Below are 20,882 nucleotides of genomic sequence, written 5' to 3' on the forward strand. Positions count from 1 at the left end.
GGGAAATGCATCCATGTCAGGAGATATTTCAAGGGCTGCTTGGAACTACGCATAGGAGAATGGTCTTGTTGAAATATTACATATGTATAAGGATAACCCAAAATATAAAGGCCAGAATGGTTGGGCGTCAGATGGATGGAGGATTATCACATCCAAATTCAATGAGATGTTTCCCATAGCTCACTTCACAGAGCAACAGATACAAAAAAAAGGAGAAGGGGCTTAAAGGTAACTACAAGGCACTAGGAGATGCAAAGGCGGAAAGTGGTAATGGCTAGAATGAATCTTTGTGCATGATACTTGCCGAACCAAAAATCTAGGAGAAGTTAATTAAGGTAAGCTATATGGTATATTAAATATAGTTAATGCTGCATTTATGTTACCTATACTGTCTAAGAAAATATTGAGAACTAATTATACTTTTTATTCAATAGAACCATCCGAAAGTAGCAAAGTTTCGCAAAAAGCCATTTCCTCTCTTTTACCAATTGGAAGCACTATATGAAGGTGAAGTTCTGTCACCTAATCTATTATTTTCAGCACTTAATATGTTGTTTGTAGGACCTAATATGATACGAATTAAACTTTATTTGTACAGGAAGTATTGCCACAGGGAATCTAAACTTCACTTCAATTCAGCAAAAGGATCCTCTTGACGATGCTCCTATCGTTGTTCCAACTGTTGCTCCTATGGCTGCTCAAAGGGTTGCTCCTATGGCTGCTCCAACTGTTGCTCCTATGGCTGCTCCTGCTGAGAGAAGTATCTCTGAACAAAGCTTCCACAATGTTCTTAGAGACTTTGGCAATAATCCGTATGCTTCAAGTTTTGATGGCCAAGGGACCTCAAGTGCACGCAATGAACAAAATGAAGCACAATCTGCTCCAAGTGAAGGAGGAAGTGGGAGAAAGCGTAAGCAAAGTCACATTGGATCTGCTCTTGTGGATTGTGTGGAGTTTAAAAAGAGTCAAACAAGCAAAACTTTGGAAGCTCTCAATGAAAAGAAAAAGCGTGCTGAGGAATTTTGTTTTGAGAAGTATGCTGATCAAGTGGATTCTATAAATGAATTAACAAATGAGAAGTCATATGCTATGGAGCTCTTTGAATCTGATACAAACAGAGAAGTATTCATGAAGACCAAAAATCCTGAAGTTCGTCTAATTTGGCTAAAGAGAAAAATCAGGTATGTTCTTTATACAGTTCAGTTGTACTTTGGAGCAGCTTGTACATGTTCTTGTATCCATGGTAGTAAGGATGATACAGCTATGGCAGTTCATGCTTTTAGTTTTTAGTGTTTGGATTATTTGAATGGATAACCATTAGATTTGACATGCATGCTTGAAGCTTTGTGTCATTACTTTTTCACCGGTGCTTTGGTAATTATTTAATTAATGCAAACTTTCTTTGTGCTATTTTGTAGAGCACTTATTGCAAATAGTGCATAGAAGGTAGAAGTTATTTCGTGACAGGAGTGGCACAAATGCATATTGGTGAAGCTTGATTATGGTGAAACGTGACAGTGGTCTGAAATTTTTTGTTTCAGATTGAAAGTGGTCAAATAAATTGCTCGTCTCATTTTATTTTGTATTATCTATCTAGGTATGTGGATGGACATGACCATATGTAAGGCATTCATCTCGGTTGGGCAGTATATCCTACTCATATGTAATCGGTTGGGCAATATATCCTGCAACTTGGTTGTGTAACTTTTACTCATTGGATGTGCTTGTAGTAGCTTGCTGAGAACTCTTTGTCACACAAGTTAATGAGTAGTAGAACTCAATCTTGCAAACAGGAAATATATCTATGATTACTGTTGTTAATCTCAATAGTTATTTAAAAAAAAATTGTAGTTGATCTAGTCGATGGTAACAGGTTGCTATATCTTATGCAGTTTCATGATCTTTTGTTCATTGTGTATGTCTTTTGTGCTTCTTGAACAGTTAAATTTTAACTCTTGCTGTGTAATGGATGAATTGGATATGTTAGAATTTCCCATGAATTTCTCAGGCATTTTATCCTGTTGTGTAATGGATGAATTGGATATGTTGGGGTTTTGATCGATGGAAAACTCTTTGTTGCAATGTACTCGATTGAGAATGAATTGAATATTATTTTGTACGTCCCAGATTTTAATTTTTTAGACATGCTATAATCTCTTGCTTGTGATAAACTCATGCCTGCAATGCAATTTGTTGGCTGCCTGGTGGGAGAGCCAGGGTTTCATTTACCGACCGGACCGGCCAAACCGCCGGGGTCCGGTACCGGTATACCGGTCCGGTTTGGCCGGAATGTACCGGACCCCGGCGGTTTGGCCGGAAACCGGTCGGTACCAGTGGAATTCAAATTTGAATTCAAAATATGCAGTTCAACCGGTTCGTACCGGTATACCGGCCGGTTAGACCGGTTTACCAGCCGGTTTGACCGGTTTGAATTCAAATCTAAATTTAAAATCGCATGTGTAACCGGTTTGGAATGGTATACCGGCCGGTTTGACCGGTTTACCAAGTGGGCCTTAATGAGCCGTCTTATTTGTTTCTTTTCTTTTTTGGTTTAATTTTAAATGTCCGAAAAGTATGTTAAACGAATGAATTTTTAAGAAAATTTGATACCATTAGATTCGTCACACCTTGAAGTATTTTTAGAAATTTTTTGGAAATTTTTAATTTTTTTAAATTCAAATTCAAATTTTGAATTTGGGCCAAACCGGAACCGGACTGTTCCCACCGTTTTGTAAACCCTGGGGAGAGCACGCCACGGGATTTGGGCTCCCAAATGCTGCCGGGGACGGCGCAGCCCACGGGGGAGAGCGTGCCCCGGGATCTGATCGTGCAGGGGTTTCCCCGTGGGGGAGCGATGCCGCGGGGCCTACTCCCCTCCTTTTCCAAACTAGGCCTTACTGTTTCCCTCTCCCAAGTCCCAATCTCCATCTCTCGCACCGCAGGCGGCGGCGCCTCCCAGCCTCCCAGGCCTCCGCGCGACCATGCCCCCCACAAATTGCTAGCCTAGCGGGTGGGCACAGCCATGGTAGCCGGTGGATGGCACCTCGACGTGCGGCCGCAGCAACAGGAGCGCAGCAGCCAGCGGCAATACGACGCGCAGCCATGGCAGCGCAGCGGCGGGCGGCACCACACACCGCGACGCACGGGACTGAGGCCTCAGGCAGCCCGCAGCTGCACGCTGCTTGCTCTGGTTGTTTGCCTGCTATCTTGTGCTTGCTTGTTGCATCGACTGCATGCTAGGATCTGCTTCTTCTTACTTTGCATTTTTTTTGAAGGGCTTCCTCTGTGTTGCTGCCTGCTCTGCATCTCGGGTTTTTCGGGTAAATCTGAATCCGAATTCAAAATGTCGGGTACTCGAAATGTCGGATTTTATTTATTTTGAACAAATTTTGGGTTGGGGTTTTCAAAACCCGAAAACCCGACCCGAAATTTTCGGGTAACCCGAACGCCCAGGCATACTTGTTGCTGCCACATATCCTCCACAATACACCCAAACAATATGTTCAAATAAAGCATAATTAATAATTCAAACAAAGATTGCTTTTACTTTCCTAGGCTGCGCTGCAGCACCTCCGTAACTAGCATGAGAGTGACAGAGTGCAGCAACAGCAAGCTACAGCCACAGCAATACAATCCCAACAGGCAATATTCAGGCAGCAGTACCATAAAATTGTAAGCAATATTCAAGTAGCAATGCAATAAGAATGCATAGCAATATATGGATAATATTTCCGAGTAAGCATCCATTGCACGACAACACTCCAGCCTGCACAGCAACTCGCTATCATTTGGAGCTTCCAGTGCGCGACAACCTCATATCAATTCGCCTGCTCGAGACAGGACTCGCTTATATCTGACAGTTTATCTAAGATATAGACTACCCTCACAGACCAACACAAGTCTTTTCTGCACATTTTGTTCTCACTCGTGCGCACTCGGAAAGAACTTCTCAGTCGCTCACCCATCCCAAAATTACTCCAGGTCAAGCACACTTAACCTCAGTGTTCTTTCGGGACTGGTTTTCGGAAAAGAAGTTGCAACTTATTGATATGAATATCCTATTAACCTTATTAAGCCATGGGTCAGGGTGTCACATCCTCACATTTTAAGAGACTGACGTCCTCGTCAGTCAACCCCAAGCCAGAAATGTCCTTTCTTGGTCACGTTCGTGCGTCCAGTGCTAACGATGCATGTGCTACATCCGCACGTCCAGTGCCAACATGTCACATCCCGGAAAATTTACAAATAAGTCACACGCTAAATAATTTTTTCAAAATTTCTTTTCATCGTTGAGCTCAAAACCCTCCTAAACCCCGAACCCTTTTTCCCGGAATCTTTCCATGTTCCAAGTGTCCGATTTCCGGCCCCCGGCCCTTTCCCTGTTCACCCTCGACCCGCGCGTCGCGCCCGACCGCGCACGCGTGCCTGACGCCGCGCGTGGCCGACCGGGCGCCGCGATCGCGGCGCGAATCTCTCCATCTCCCTCTCCTTTTTCTCTCTCTCTCTCTCCCCTCCTTTTCTTCTTCTTTTTCCTTTTTCCATTTTCCTTTTCTTTTCTTTTCTTTTCTTTTTCTCTCCCCTCTCTCCTTCCTTCTCCCTCATCTGCTCTGCTCCCGTGCGCGCCCCCGAGCGCCGCTCACCTCGCGCTCCACCCACGCCGCCTCGCACCCTGCTCCCCCTCGCGCACCCGCCCACGCTCGGCGCCACCTGCGCACGCCCGCGCGCTCCACCCCCGGCCTCCCCTCCCTGGCCGAGCGACGCGCCACGCCAAGCCGGCCCGTGCGCACGCGTGCGCGTGCCACGGTCGCCGCGCCGCGGCGCACAGAGCCGCACTCGCCCACGGCACCGGCCGCCCGCGCGCAGCCGTGCCAAGCCAACTCCCCACGCGCACGCACCGCCACCGCCTTTCCCCGCTCGCGCGTGCACCGCGCGCCGCACCGCCCACCGCGCCGCTCGTCGTCAGGACGGCTTCGCGCAGCATCCCGCCCTAGCCGCTCGCGCCATCACCCCTGTGCCCGCACAGCATCTCCCCCACGTGCTCAACGACGCCCTCGACGCCATCGCCGCACGCCGCGTCACGACACAAGCGGACGGCCGAACGCCATTAATGGCGCTCCGCGCCGCTCGCCGGCCTCCACCTACACCCGGACTCGCCACCGCCTCTCCTCAGCTATAAAGCGACCCCCCTCCAGCGCCGTCCTCTGCTCCATAAGCCACCACGGCCACCCAAGCCCCTCGCCGCCTCTTTTCCTAGCCCTGCAGCGCCGCCACGCCAAGCTCCAGAGACCTCCACCGCCCTCTCCCGTCGCCCCGCCTCTGCGCGTCACCCCTGCCCAAGGTGAGCGGGGTAATCGACTCCACGGAATTCCCCGGTGCTTTCCCCCACCTCCATGACCGCTACCACGCCTCTGAGCCGCCGACCCAGTACCACTGTCGCCCGCTGCTGCCGGCCGTCGGGGCCAGGCCATCTCGGGTCGCCTCGGGCCGAGCTGCGGCCGGGGATCGGACCCCCCGCATCGCCCTGACCCTTTCCCCCTTTACTCCGATCATCCCCGAGGCCCAGGGCCGCCGGCCGAGCGCCGCCGGCGCCCTATGGCCGCCTCCTCTGTTTCCCGTGGAGGGAGGAGGAAGAAGACAGGGCATTTTACCCATAACCCCCTGGCCCTTCTCCTAATTGCTTAAGAACCCTCCCACCTTTTAACATATTTGCAAATTAAGCCCTTCCTTTAATATATTTCGAAATAAACCCTCCTCTCATATAAACACATTTATAAATAAAACCTTACTCTTTTCCAAAATGACCCAAACATCTCTCGGAATTCTAATCAGGCCCTTTTACTAATTGCAAACAAGTCCCTGGACCTTTGTTTAGGCCCTAAACACCCATTAGTTTATCATTTCATGCGCCAAACGACCTCGGATCTACCTAAAACTTTACCACGCCTCTCATGACATAATGTTGTCCATGCCATTAGGAAACCGCCCGAGAATATTACTCCGAACTCCATATTTTAAGAATCTCCGATTCGAGCTCAACGATAAAACTTCCATTTCTTTTTATTGATTGTGTGTTTGTTTGTTTGCGTCGTAGACCACGGTGTGAATGAAGGAGAGCCCATTGACGAGCAGTACTGCGAGCCAGTGAACGAGGACCAGTTCCGCGACCCCGAGCCCGAAGGACAGTGCTTCGACCAGGACCTCCCCGAAGGCTTCGAAGACGGCAAGTTCAATCCCGCCCTTTGATGCATGTTTTGTCCTAGTTTTTATAAACACAACTTATTGGCCTATTTTACAAAATTGCATATGTTTTGCCTGCTGAAAACACGGTTGGATAGCCACCCCTTGATTTGTTATAACCATTCCTTGACCACCTAGATTAATGTCTGAATGTATTTTGTTTGGACGTTAATCGCTGCTAGAATGCTTAGGATCTTATACACAATACAACTTGTTTTATAAAGAAAAGGTGTGTGTGTGTGGGAAGGGATAAAAGTGGAATTTTCGAAAAATGAGTTTAGACGGGATGGATGGCATTTCTGTGTGATTTGCCGATTGGTGTGCTCGTGCCTGTGTGGCAGGGCAAGGAAGGGAGATATCCATCTTGTCACCCCTAAGGACCGAGTTGGTGTGTCATCTCACCTAACTCCACTATCGTGCAAACCACTCGACCGTTGTATGGGCAACGGCTTAGCATAAACCCCACTAGTTAGTCTGATAGCCATCAGGAGAGCTGAGAGCAACAGGTGATCAAGGAGAAAGGATTAGCTCTGTGTGACTTATGCCCCGGTTAAAACCTCTGTGTGATAGGTCAATAACCCCTTGGTGCATCCCGTAATGGCTAGTCAGGTCTAGCTAAGGTGGGTAATGGCTTTGTTGGGATCTGCACCGACACTAAGGTGATCGAGTTGCGGTACCCCGCTTGTGGGTAAAGTTGCACACCTCTGCAGAGTTAAGAATCTATTCGAATAGCCGTGCCCACGGTACTGGACGAGTTACGGTGTGGTCACAAAACTAGTGTTTATTGTGGGATGGGTTGGCGTGAGTTGTTTTGGAAATGTGTCCGGCAGTTGTGCCGTGTGCTACGGCGGATGAGGAGTCCAGTAGCAGTCTTAAAACTTGGATCCTGTGTGGATCAACCCTTGTGTTACTCGGTATGAGAGAACTGGTTTTGGAAAATGCTTTCTTTCAAATGAACCCCTGCAGAAAATATCGCTTTCCGCAAATCAAACCCTAGTCTTATCCTTGATTTACCCCGTGCATTATATTCTATTTATACCCCCTCCGTGGGTGTGGTTGGACTTGCTGAGTACGTTTGTACTCACCCCATTCTTAATTTTTTCAGAAGAAGATCCAGACTTCGTTCCGAACGACGTTGAGTAGGGTACCGTCCTGCACCCAGCCTTGCCTGTGGATTAGGGTCACCCGCAGGAGATACCGCATGGCGCAATACTCTGATGACCCCCTTTTTGTATTTAATATCGTTGCGTGTGTGTGGATTGTAATCCTCGCGATAGTGGCCCTTCTCTGCTCACTACCGCGTAGAGTTGTACGGTAATGAACCATCTGATGTAATAAATGTGTCATCAGCCTCCTGGGACTGATGTTTGTATCACATTTAAGTCTTCTCTTATGAGGGGACGCTTCACAACAGTGCATCCCAGATGCCCGCGCACAGACCCGCCAAATGCCTGTACACCATGCCCACACCCCTGACCCACACGCACCCGTGAAATCACGAGTCGGCTCTGATATCATTTTGTAACGTTCCGCCTCCTCGAGACCGGGATCGCTTACATCTGGCAGCTTATCTGCCCTCACAGACCAAAACAAGTCTTTTTTGAACATTTTGTCCTCATTTGTGCGCACTCGAGAAGAACTTCTTTGTCGGTCACTCATCCCCACAGTGGAAAAATACATACAATTATCAGAAATAAGTAAAGATCATTCAGGTACCTATTGGACTACAATTCACTGCAGAATCCGGTAACACATAATGAAAGGAAAAATTCAGGCAACTAAACGTAAAATTTGGTAACACAAATGAATCTGATACACATTGATCTGATTATTAACTAAACAGAAAAGAAAGAACCATTTTTGCAGATCATGGGATTCTTTCTTGGAATAGTGCCTCATTGAAGGATTTCTGGCAGCATGTAATATACTTGGTAACTAATAGATAAGATATAGATTTAGATTTAGATACAGGGATAGTGTACCGTTTGCAAAGAATATAGAGATTGAGTAAACTGTTATAGTTTGTAAGTGTTTATTAGGATAGGTTGTGCTTCTATATAAACACCTGGACATGAAACGGAGAATACACACACAACAACAATAATCCTCTCTTCCTCAAACAAAAAAGGGAAAAAAATGCATTCTCGTCTCATGACTGTCGTCAGGAGCAATGCTTGAAATGGGATATCGTGTTGAAATGCTTGATTATAACAGTCTACAGCTATCTTTGCATTTACAGCTAGTCGCCTAGTAAAACAAAAAAAGTATTAAGCTATGTATGTATGACCATTTCTTGTGGTCACTAGTGCACTTGTTCTTGCACTATTCAGGTTCAGAACACATCCGGGGAGGGCCGGGTGAGCCTCTCGTCTTCCAGTAGCTGATATGGATCAATGTATGGCGGTGGCGATACTGGATTCTTGCTTGCATCATGTACAAAACTTGGTCCAAAGTACTGTAAGAAGAAAACCAGGGGCAAATGGTTTAGTCAATTCAAATTCATGCAAGGAATTAGTAAAAAAAAAATGTCTGGTAGGTACAGCTCCTCTGCATATCCCAGATGAGTAAGCAAAAAACCAAGACTGGTTGAAAAGAACAGGTTTAGTGGCATTATTTAGAGCGCAAATTATGACAACATTATTTAGAGTGCAAATCGTATCGATTTTAATGCATCTGTTCAAGTAGGCTAGAACATATAACCAGTGCCAATAAATTTAAAAGGGAACATATAACGATCAGTGCCAATAAATTAAAATTGATCATAAGAAGGCATGAGCACATGAAAGGCGATATTAGCGAGGCTTACCACATATAATCCAGCAAAGAGAGAAACAGTGACAAGAATCAGGGGCCCAAATGCCAGAAAGAAGGTACCACCAAGTGACAATAGTAACTTTGCCCGCGGTACAAGACCCTGAAAAGAAACATATAATCGTAAGCAGAAGATAAATTGTTGATTATCTGATTACCACATCATTACTGACTTGATAATAATTCATACAACACGAAGATTCTTCAGTACATAATGTTAAGGTGGAAGAAAACAATTGATTATCTGATTTTATTGTTACAGAATTAACAGTTGATACAAGATGAAGCTTCTTCAGTAGCTAAATGATTAGGCGAGGACTAAAGAAACTGTTGATTATCTAATTAACATATATTGCTGAATTGATAGTTGACACAAGATGAATATTCTTAGGAACAAAATAGGTATCCACTCAGTCTCCTCTTGACATCGGTGGCGTCAGCTCTTTCTACTACTAGAAAGCCAGAACAGCAACCACTACTAGACTACTAGTTCCCTTTCCCTAATTAGTGCGTGGCTTGGACAAAGTAAGCACTTATTAAGCCAAGCACTCTACAAATAGTAAATCACCCAATCAAATTCATGACCTATTCAGCTTCTCTGAGCTTGAAAAGTTTGATCTTGCAGTTCAGGGGAACGCAAAGATCGCAACTTCGTTCATGATCGCCAATCATAAGGGTGCGTGTGACGGTGTGAGAGGGAGAGTGAGCGGGGTTGGGAGCGCACCTCGAGCCCTTCGCTGTTGAGCGCCATGGAGCGCTCCCGCTGGCCGTCCGCGGCGGCGCCGCGCTCGAACTCGGCCGCCGCCGCCACGCCGCGCTTCCTCCCGGCCTCCGCCGCTCCCCCCTGCTCAGCCTCCTTGGCCTCCGCCGGCGCCGCGGCCCCCGGCGCCATCCCGCGCCGCCGGAGCTCCCTGGCGAAGAGCGACTCCGGCGCCTCCTCCTCCTCCCCGTCCCCGCCGGCGCGGCACCTCACGCGCAAGCCCAGCCGCCGCGCGGCGCGCCCGCGAGGCGCCCGGGGCCGCAGAGACGGCGCGGGCGGGAGTAGGGCGGCGGGCCCCGCAAGGCGGATCACGGCCATGGCCATTCGCTGGTCTGGGCAGCGTCGCGTCGAGGCGGAGGCGGCGGGCGAAAGAGGGAGAGGACAAGTCGGGGTGGACTTGAGCTCGCTCCGCGGCGGGGATCCGGCCGTCGGTTTGGTGTTGGGAGTCGTGGCGGGGCGGGATGGAGGGCGGGGATCCGGCGGGGGGCTCGTGCGGCTGGGGAGGGAGGGAGGAGGAGGTGGTGGCGTGCGGGGGAGCGGAGGCGGGGGCCGCCGGGAGCACGGTGGGCGGGACACGTGTGCGGCGAGGGAGCATCAATTCACAAAAATTAAAAAAAAAAGAAATGAAGCGTGCACGCCGGCACCTGTTTGGCCATTTGGGTCAAGTGGTCGCCCAAGCATCTTGTCAGCTTGTGTGCCGGTGGGAAAGTTCAGTACTTCCCAAAATATAAGTATTTTTAGATTTGGTTAAAGTTAAATTTGTTAAACTTTGACCATCAATATTTTTGTGAATGAATTATTTTAAATATAAATATTTATACATTATGATAATTACTTTCATAATGAATCTAGTAATATTTTTTTATTTTATAAAATATTTATAAAATATTTACTATTTATAGTCAAAGTTGAATAATTTTAACGTTGATCAAACCTAAAAATATTTATATTAGGGGACGGAGGGAGTATTTCAGTTTTACAAGAAAGGAAATCTTGGCGCTCGAGCAAGGAAAGCTAGAACTCCTTCAATCTCATCTTCCAAATCTTCTTCGGTCACAGGTGAATTCACCACTTCAGTTTATGAAATTTATTCCAAAAATTCTGTTACTTCTAAAGAATCAAATTTTAGAAAAGATTGCTGGTTAAACAAATAAACAGATTATAGAATTTGAATTTGAATTTGAAGAAAAAACCCTTTCCTGATAGCAGTGAACAAAGTAACCAGCGGCGCGCAGTCTTTGCAATGGCCCTCGCGTTCCTGATCTCAAGGAGCAACATAGATGGTGACCTAACCAGACTCTCGCGTTTCTCTCAAGCATGAGCAACAGATTATTATAATCAGATTGCAAACAGATATGGAGATCGGTAATGCTACGATTAGGGCGTCCAACGACTAGAAAAAAAAAATCGGACGCTCTGACGATCCAAGCTGCTGATGTTGCTCGGTGAGGTTTGCAGCATTGAGCACCGGCATCTCATTCACAAGCTATTTAAGGAAGCATTGTGCCCGCTGCACCACGATGTAGCCATGGAAGGCCAGCGACTTCTTCTTGTGCGAGGGACATGTAAAGATGGTTGTGCTTAGTTTCGAGGGGTACCTGAGTGACAAGCAACGACTCCACAAGCTATGGTCTATGGATGATAGCCTCACGAGCGATGAAGAAAACGCAAGGTCACACTTTGTTAGCCACACGAGTGCCGGAGAGGCCATAAGCACTGTAATAACTACGGTGGGGAGGCTACTCGGAGTGCTGCAATGGCAACGACGATGAAGCGGTTGATCATGAGTCCATTGTGACAACAATTGGTGGCAATCCATGCTTCGTGGTTGGTCGAGTTGGATGGTATGGGAGAAAGCCTTGCCGGTTTTTGTCAGTGCCACCAATATTGGTGACGCCTTCAGGTGTCTATTTCCTCCCCTCGAGGGCATTGTCGAGTTGTCTCCACCACTCACGGTGCATTCACGTCGTTTCTTTAAATGCTATAACAAATGTAAACAAGTTGAGAAAAATAAAATAAAGAACTTCTCTTTCATATATCTAACATGCAAACGAATACCATTAAATTTTTTTTTTGAATCAAGAAGATATCAACTCATAGTCTCGAGATGTTATAATCTTGTGGTAGTAGAAGAAAATAAATAAAACATCAATGGGAAACAAATGAAAAAAATAAAGAATTTTGCTTTCAAATATGAAACATGCAAACCGGATACTGACAAATTTACTTTTAAATCAAGAAGATACAAACTTCCAGTCTTGAGATATTATAATATCTAGTGTTGGATATGATAGGAGAGGAAAAAATAATATGACACCAAAGGAAAACAAGTCAAATAGTTAAAATAAAATAATTTATCCTTTAGATATCAAATATACATACTAGGTACCGATAATTCAAGAATCCTATAAAATAACAATTCCCAGTCTTGAGATATATAATGTCCAATGTTGGATATTGTTAGGAGAAGAAAAATAAAGGCGACACCAAAGGGAAAGAATTGAAGAAAATAAAAAAATAATTTAGCCTTTAGATATCAAACATCCAAACTAGATACTGACACATTTATTTTTGAATCTTGGAAGATATCAACTTTTAGTGTTAAGATGTTATGAACTCTAGTATTGGATATGATAGGAGAGGAAAAAATATCACACCAAATGGAAAAAAGTGGAAGGAATTAAAAATAAAGGACACAACCTTCAGATATGAAATATCCAAACTGGATACTGACATATTTAGTTCTGAATATGAGAAGATATCAACTCACCAGTCTTTGAGATATTATATCTATAGTTTCAGATATGATAATATCAATTCACCAGTCTTTGAGATATTATATCTATAGTTTCAGATATGATAATATCAATTCACCAGTCTTTGAGATATTATATCTATAGTTTCAGATATGATAGGAGAGGAGGAAAAAAATGTGACAACAAATGGAAAAATGGATAAAATAAAAAAATAAATAGCTTAGCCTTTAGTTATCTAACATGCAAATGGGATACTAACATATTTATTTTTGAATCCAAGAAGATATGAACTTTCATTCTTTAGACATTATACACTCCAATGTTGGATATGATAGGACAATTAAAACAATTTTTTTATACCAAAGAGAAACAAGTGAAAAAAATAAAATAAAGAACTTGACCTCCAGATATCGAACATGCAAACTAAATACTGACATATTTATTTTTAAATCCAAGAAGATATAAACTCCCATTCCTTGAGATACTACAAGGTCCATTTTTGGATATCATAGAAGAGGAAAAAATAATCTTCACAATAAATGGAAAAGGTACATAATTAAAATAAGAACATAGCCTTTAGATATCAAACTTGCATATAAATTGGATATTGACATATTTATTTTTTACTCAAAGAAGATAGGAACTCCCCAATCTTTAAGATACCAAAACTCTAGTATCAGATATGTTCGATAGGAGAGGAAAAAAATCTCCATGACAATCAATATATTTATACAAGACCATCCTTGTATTCCTATATAAACAATGGCACTCTGAAATAGAGATGACATTCATGTTTGAGTAATTCTTTTCCTCTTTACAAAAAGAAAAGGGTATCATCGTCCTCACCATGGTGCTCCTCAAGAGCATTACTATAAGGATGATGTACTTGACCACTGCTGTTTTCTTGGTCTTTGTGATCACGTCCTCCACCTTCCCATCATGCCAAGCCGGGAATAGTAAGCCGTCCTAATTTACACATATATTCCATACCTTTAATTTTGTACACGTTTATATTAATTCTTTAACTGCTAACCAGTGTTGTTTGAGTTATAATTTTGTTATATTCCATCTCATGTGTAGTCATCAAAGGCCATCACTCTCCACCACCATTATCAACGGTTACTTGCTACACTTACCGACAGTGCGACATTACGGGGTGCGGCAACCATTGTGTACACAAGGGCAAGAAGAGAGAAGGTTGCGAGTGCAGAACAGAAGGTGTGGATCCATCACAGTGCTGTTGCAAAGACTAGGTGTTGTAATGCATCCACATGGTTGATGCAAACTCAATAAAATATGTGCTTCTGTTATCAGTTGCCTCTGATTAATTACTTCACATAAGTATTACTGGTGTTTGTGTACTGACTGTTAATTTGCATTTATAATGTTTAAATTAAGGCCTCGCACACACACGCACACACTCGGTATGTTAGCATGTATGATGGAAAACGCTCTCTTCACGAGGATGGCCCAATAACTATCACACCCATGGGTCTACTAGGGGCCTTCTATGGATGAGCATGATACACGCCAATTCTAGGATTTTGAGCGCCAAGGAATGGGAAATGGAGCAGCCCGATGGAAAAGTGCTAGGCTATGCTTCAAATGGATCCTATCATGGGCTTGAAAGTATCCTGATAAGAAGGGGAAACTAGAAAAGTTCTAGGCTATGCCGAACATGGATCCTATCATGTGCTTGAAAGTATCCTGATAATTAATTAAGAAGGGGAAACAACAGTGGTGCATATCTAATTAATCATATTGTTATTACTGAATTGGCAGATGATACAAGTAGCTCGTTGACCTCTCAGTACCAACACTGTATGCAGAAGCATGGGTAGGGGCGAAACTAAAGCATAGAGGTGCACAGCTCAATATACGCAGTACATGGAAAAAAGAATCTTGTTCCTAGCAAAATTCACATGATAATCACTGAATCTTTGTTCTTTCCCGGGTGCATGTGCACTCCGCAACCCCAACGTGGCTCGGCCCTGGTGTTGATTGTTTCAAGTCCGACACAGCAATGTGGAGACTAGTTTCATTTGTTTCGGCGTGGGGGTACGGTGGCGGACCACACTTTTCACTCACCGTGTTCGGCTGGAGGCACTAGCCTCCAGCCCTACAGTATTCCTCTCTCACATTCCTCCAGCACTAGTCTCCAGCCACCAGCCAGGTAACAGTGTTTTTCTCTCACACCACTCCAGCTCCAGCCTGCCGAACACGGTGACTGTGACGTTGCTCGGATAACTTTTTTCTGTTCGGAAAAGTTGTGTTGAGCAATGTCGAAGTCGAACAGTAGTAGCAATCAGAAAAAAGTACTCGGGCCGTTGTTTTAGCTCATGTACAGGACTAGAAGTCCTATAATAGCGAAGCCGTCACTACCGGAAACCCGACGTATGCCGAGTGCCGACGGATTTGCCGAGTGCAGAATATCGAACACTCGGCAAAGTTACTATTTGCCGAGTGCCTGCCAAAAAGCACTCGGCAAACAGACGACACTCGGCGGAAGAAGACTTTGCCGAGTACCGGCCACGTGGCACTCGGCAAAGCCAACTTTGCCGAGTGCCTAAAGTTGGACACTCGGCAAATCCACCTTTGCCGAATGCCACATGGGCAGCACTCGGCAAACATCGTCACGTGCGCCGCACACGCCCATTACTATGGGGTCGCCTTCACGGCCGTTATTGTTTGCCGAGTGCTCGCAACACCTCTTTGCCGAGTGCCTCATAGTAGGCACTCGGCAAAGACTATCATGTGTGCCGCACATGACCGTTACGCCGTTGCGAAGACCGTTACCGTTATGATTTGCCGAGTGCCAGGTTGGGGACACTCGGCAAACCTTTCTGTCTGGCACTCGGCAAAGATCTGTGAATGCCGAGTGCAATTGCTCTGGTACTCGGCATTCAGACCCCTTTGCCGAGTGTCCTCTTTAGCTCTCGGCGAAATAACAAAAAAAATTCTCCAATGCAATCCAAACTTTTTTCTTAGCTACTATACTATACAAAACACTGCATATTAGAATTTGGTACATTTTTCATTATATTTACTATATTTAGTTAATTTATTTGATTAAAAGGATATTTTGGGGACAATACAATTTTGAACTACAAACTATAGTATAAATGAAGTATAATGAATGGAAAAATGATATTTATGTTATTTAGTCCAATTTGAGACATTTTCAAACAATTGAAAGGGATATTTGAACATCTTGGTCCTGAAACGGGACAAAGTGTGCTATGGACAAATTGGTTTTTAATTTATAAAAATCAAAAGTAATCAGAAATTCTTGAAATTTGTCATGACATCATGGTTTCATACAGGAAGTATAAGGTAAAAATTTGAAACAGTTTTGCAAAAGTTGTCATGTATGTAGTTTACGAAATGAGGCATCTCCGAAGAAGTTTTAGAGAACTCAGAAGGATTCTTTGAGATTTTGAGTCAGAGTGATGTTCGAGTTGGAGTTTTACTTGCAATTTTTTTTTGTAGCCATAAGACATGAAGAATTGTGTAATGTTAAATTTTGGCGATCTTTTGAATCCATTTGACAATTTTTAAATTTTTTTTCCGAATTAGAGTATTCAAATTGAATTTGAACTAATAGTGCATGAAATAATGACATTTTTTTTGTTGTAGCATGCTAACTTTTTTGTATATGCAATAGACTGCATAAATTGGTTCATGTTAAATTTGGGTTATTTTTCGAATTTGTTTTGTAATTTTTATTTTTTTTGAAATCTAAAGAATTAGTTCATATAAATTGAAATATAGCTAATAGTGATTGAAATAATGGAATATTTTTCGTTAAAGCATGAGTAAGAATTGTTGTGTGAAATGGGCAATGAAATTTTCCATTATTTGAAGAAATTTATGAAATTTTGAATTGTATTCAAATAAATCTCTGAAAACAAATTCAGAAAGGTCACTTTGTCGAGTGCCCTGACACGACACTCGGCAAAAGGTGACTATGCCGAGTGTCCTGTCAGGGCACTCGGCAACAGCTGACTTTGCCGAGAGCCTAGATCTGGCACTCGGCTGCCGAGTGCCAGATCGGAGCACTCGGCAAAGTCAGCAACACTTAGCTGTTGCGCGGCGCCCACACACGCACACACACACACAACACACGCACGTCCGCCGTACCCTGCCCCCGCCGCCGGACCCGCGCCACCTCCCGCCCGCGCCACACCCCGCCCCCGCCGCCGGACCCGGACCACGTCCCCGCCCGCGCCGCACCCCGCCCCCGCCCCCGCCCCCGCCGCCGCACACCGCCCCCACCGCCGCACCCGCGCCGCCTCCCCGCCCCCGCCACGGAGGCCGCGCCCGGCCCCCCGACGCCGCGTCCCCATCCCCGCCCCGGAGGCTGCGTGAGCTCCCGACACCGACGCCCGGCCGGCCCCCGACGCCGCCTATCCGCCCCGGCAGTGGCGTCCCCGGGGCCCGGCTCGTCCCCGGCGCGCGCGGCACCCGGCGCGCATGGCACCCGACGCCCGGCCGGCCCCCGACGCCGCGTCCCCATCCCCGCCCCGGAGGCCGTGCCATCGTTGGCTGCCAATGCCCGGCCGGCATCCGACGCTGTCTCCCCGCCCCGGCAGCGGCGTCTCCGGGGCCCGGCTCGTCCCCGGCGCGCGCGGCCGTCTGGACCCCGCCCACGCCCCCGACGCTGTCTGCCCACCCCCGGCGCCGCCTCCCTGCCTCGGGCGCCGCTTGCGCCGCCTCCCTGTCCCCAGAGGCCGCGCCTGCGGCCCGGCTCCCGGCGCCCGACCCCGACGCCCCGGCCAAGCCTACACCGCCTGTGCCCGCTCTTGGCGTCCGCCTGCAATGTGCTCGACGAGAAGCTTAAACTGCGAGTCCACGCCAAGCCGGCGACCCGCTGTAAGTACCGCCACCGTCCTCCTGTATGTTAATTTATGTTTGTAGTTCATGTAACCTAGTTAGGCGTCTCCTATTCGGAAGAGATACAATTGAGATATGTGGATCTTTGCATATCTATAATTGTATCTCTTTCGAATTGTCCACGTTATTTGGACAGCCCGAGGATGCGTAGATACGGATAATTACCATGATCAACTCCCATCCGAGATAGAGTTTCGGTGACATCTCCCAGTGGTTCTCCGGATACACAATCTCCCTTTCAGGACATGTATCTGGAGAACAGCGGGGAGGTGCTGCCGAAATTATGTCTCGGATTGGAGTGGATCATGGTAACTATCCGTATCTACACATCCTCGGGTGGGATTAGGACCTACCTTCACCTATTAGAATGTAGGGACAACATGTAGATGCATTTGATTTTTATTGTACTCACTCCGGTCTAGAGGATGGATGACCGTCATTGGATGTACACGGGCCGTCCAAGTCAGGCTACCATGACCGATGAATGGATTCGAAAGACCAACGATATTTTGGAAGCCGCGTGGAGTCAGGCTGAAGGATCGAGTTTCTTGTGGTGTCCGTGCAATAGATGTGGAAATAAGAAACGGAAAACGAAGAAGGTTATGGCCCAACAACTTTGCAAGTATGGATTTACGCCGGACTATACCCGGTGGACCTTCCATGGTGAAGCCCACCGTATGAGGGACGAGGTCGTGAGGCAACGCATCGATGATTGTGATGCTGATGCCAGGGTTGGAGACATGTTACATGACTATCATGAAGCACATTTCGGTGAAGGACCGCAGGAGGAGGAGCCAGAGGCATCTGCAAAGGCGTATTATGAGATGTTGGAGGCGGCACAGAAACCACTTCACGGGCATACAAATGTTTCTCAGCTGGACGGCATCGGACGGCTAATGGCCTTGAAGTCTCAGTTTAGCCTGAGTCGAGACGCCTTCGACAGTCTATTGACCATTTTTGGAAGCATGCTTCCAGAAGATCACATTCTGCCAAAGTCCATGTATCAGGCACAGAAAATTCTCGGTGCACTTAAGATGCCATATGAGCAGATACATTCTTGTCCAAATGGGTGTATCTTATTTAGGAAGGAGCATGAGAAAGGCGCTTACTGCCCAAAATGCAAAGCCTCTAGGTTCCTCGAGGTGGACTCTGGTGATGGTCAGCCTATGAAGCAGCTCACGATTCCCGTGAAAATCGTACGCTACCTTCCTTTCATCCCGAGAATCCAATGACTATTTATGACCGAGGAATCCGCGCAACAGATGACCTGGCACAAGAAATGTGTTCGATACAACCCTGACAAGATGGTGCATCCATTCGATGGTGAATCATGGAAGAATTTTGATAGGATTCATCGTGACAAGGCTAATGAAGCTCGTAATGTACGTATTGTGCTTGCAACAGATGGGTTCAATCCTTATGGGATGGTGGCCGCCTCGTACTCATGCTGGCCCGTGTTTGTTATCCCTCTGAATCTCCCCCCATGGGTTCTATTTCAACGACATACCATATTTGTGTCATTGATTATTCCAGAGCACCCGAGGAATAAAATGAGTGTTTACATGGAGCCTCTGATCGATGATTTGGTCAAGGCATGGGACGAAGGGGTGTGGACCTATGACCAAGCAACAAAGACAAATTTTAAAATGTATGTTTGGTACCAATTCTCCCTGCATGACTTACCCGCGTATGGCATATTCTGTGGCTGGTGAACTCACGGGAAGTTTCCATGTCCAACATGCAAGGCAGCTCTGTAGTTCATCTGGTTGAGGAAGGGGGGTAAGTATTCGTCGTTCGACAAACATCGACAATTCCTCCCCGCTGACCATCCTTTTAGACAAGACGTTAAGAGCTTCACTAAAGGTGTAAAAGTTATAGAAATTGCACCGCCGATAATGACGGGTGCTGTGATTCATGCTCAGATAGATGCTCTCCGAGTCAACGATGGCGGTGGCTTTGTTGGGTACGGTGAGGAACATGCTTGGACTCAGAAGTCTGGGCTATGGAGGCTCCCGTATATTGATGATATTCTCCTTCCACACAACATTGATGTGATGCATACTGAAAAAATTGGGGGGAGGCACTTTTTGGAACAGTCATGGACATTTCTGATAAGACGAAGGATAACGTAAAGGCAAGAGTGGATCTGGCAATATTGTGCGATAGACCAAGATACTAAATGAGGACTCCGGGACCCAGGAGGAAATGGAAGAAGACACAGGCCGACTTCGTCCTCACGAGGGCCAGAAGAAAGAAGCACTAGAGTGGATCCAAAAGTTATAATTCCCTGATGGATATGCAATGAATCTTAGGAGGGTGTGAACTTGACTACTATGCGAATCAACGGGTTAAAGAGTCATGACTACCACATATGGATTGAACGGCTCCTTCTGGTGATGGTTCGAGGCTACTTACCTGATAATGTATGGCTCGTGCTAACAGAGTTGAGCAATTTCTTCCGTTAGCTTTGTGCTAAGGAGTTATCTTGGGCTGTTATTGCGAACATGGAAAAAATGGCTCCCGTGTTGTTCTATAAGTTGGAGAAGATCTTTCCACCAGCCTTCTTCAATCCAATGCAGCATTTGCTTCTGCACCTGCCTTATGAGGCAAGAATGGGAGGGCCTGTGCAGTTCTGTTGGTGCTATCCAGTTGAAAGATGTCAGAAGGTTCTTCGAACGAAATGTAAGAATAAATGCAAAATTGAGGCTTCGATTGCAAAGGCATATATTTTGGAGGAGGTGTCAAACTTCACGACTAAATACTATGGTGAGAAGCTTCCCAGCGTGCATAATCCACCTCCTCGTTACAATGCTGGTGATAATGAATCAAGCCTCAGCATTTTCCAAGGGCAACTTGGAAGTGCAAGTGATGCGAGGTACAAGACCCTGAACCATGAAGTGTGGCGCCGTATCATGCTTTATTTGTTGACCAACCATTCTGAGGTGGAGCCATACTTAGGGTAAGTTCTCATTTAAAATGTTCACGAGGTTCCACGATTCAGTCTCATTTAACATGTTCTTGCATTTGCACTAATTAGCATCGAACCCCTTGATCATATTTCACACAGGCAATTTCTTTGTCAATTCTGGCATCGCTCAAGGCCTCCGACCCAGAACGAATCAGAGGCTCTTCTTAAAAATGGCACCGGAAATTCTCAGCCCGATTTCATTTATTGGTTGCAACAAAAGGTAAACTCCGATTCACAGGATATAGCTTTAGCTATAGGGTCAAGTCATTTGTTGGTTCGAACAAAATGACGAACTATGTTGCTTTCACTTTCCGGGGCAAACCGATCCGTCCATGAGTGCCGAGTTGAGACAAGTTGCCGATGGATTTAGCTATCGGGTTAAGTCATTTAATGTTTGTGACATGAATTGATATCACTTCCACACAACAGGATATGAGCAAAGTCGGCCCAATCGAAA

The 20,882-nt window shown here is 45.9% G+C and overlaps 1 protein-coding gene and 1 long non-coding RNA gene across 2 annotated transcripts; one reads left to right on the forward strand and one right to left on the reverse strand.

The window, feature by feature from the left end:
* The first annotated feature begins 288 nt into the window (after positions 1–288).
* LOC120646310 lies at positions 289–672 on the forward strand. The gene is made up of 3 exons (XR_005664374.1): positions 289–335; positions 435–507; positions 599–672. It is a non-coding gene; the product is annotated as an uncharacterized LOC120646310 (long non-coding RNA).
* Positions 673–8,234: 7,562 nt separating this feature from the next.
* LOC120644655 lies at positions 8,235–10,262 on the reverse strand. The gene is made up of 3 exons (XM_039921337.1): positions 9,773–10,262; positions 9,044–9,151; positions 8,235–8,692 (listed from the first exon to the last, which is right to left on the reverse strand). Exons 1-3 carry the CDS (start codon positions 10,130–10,132, stop codon positions 8,570–8,572), a joined length of 591 nt encoding a protein of 196 aa, XP_039777271.1. The 5' UTR covers positions 10,133–10,262; the 3' UTR covers positions 8,235–8,569.
* Positions 10,263–20,882: the final 10,620 nt, after the last annotated feature.

This window comes from Panicum virgatum, chromosome 8K, assembly GCF_016808335.1.
Source record: "Panicum virgatum strain AP13 chromosome 8K, P.virgatum_v5, whole genome shotgun sequence".
NCBI classification, from domain to species: Eukaryota; Viridiplantae; Streptophyta; class Magnoliopsida; order Poales; family Poaceae; genus Panicum; species Panicum virgatum.

Bases quoted from the DNA above. Each gene is read 5' to 3' on its own strand.
- LOC120644655 (XM_039921337.1), bottom strand. From the start codon at position 10,132: ATGGCCATGGCCGTGATCCGCCTTGCGGGGCCCGCCGCCCTACTCCCG. The intron at 9,152-9,772 runs GTGCGCTCCCAA...GTTTCTTTTCAG, and splicing joins TCAACAGCGAAGGGCTCGAG to GGTCTTGTACCGCGGGCAAA. The intron at 8,693-9,043 runs GTAAGCCTCGCT...TTCTTCTTACAG, and splicing joins TCTTTGCTGGATTATATGTG to TACTTTGGACCAAGTTTTGT.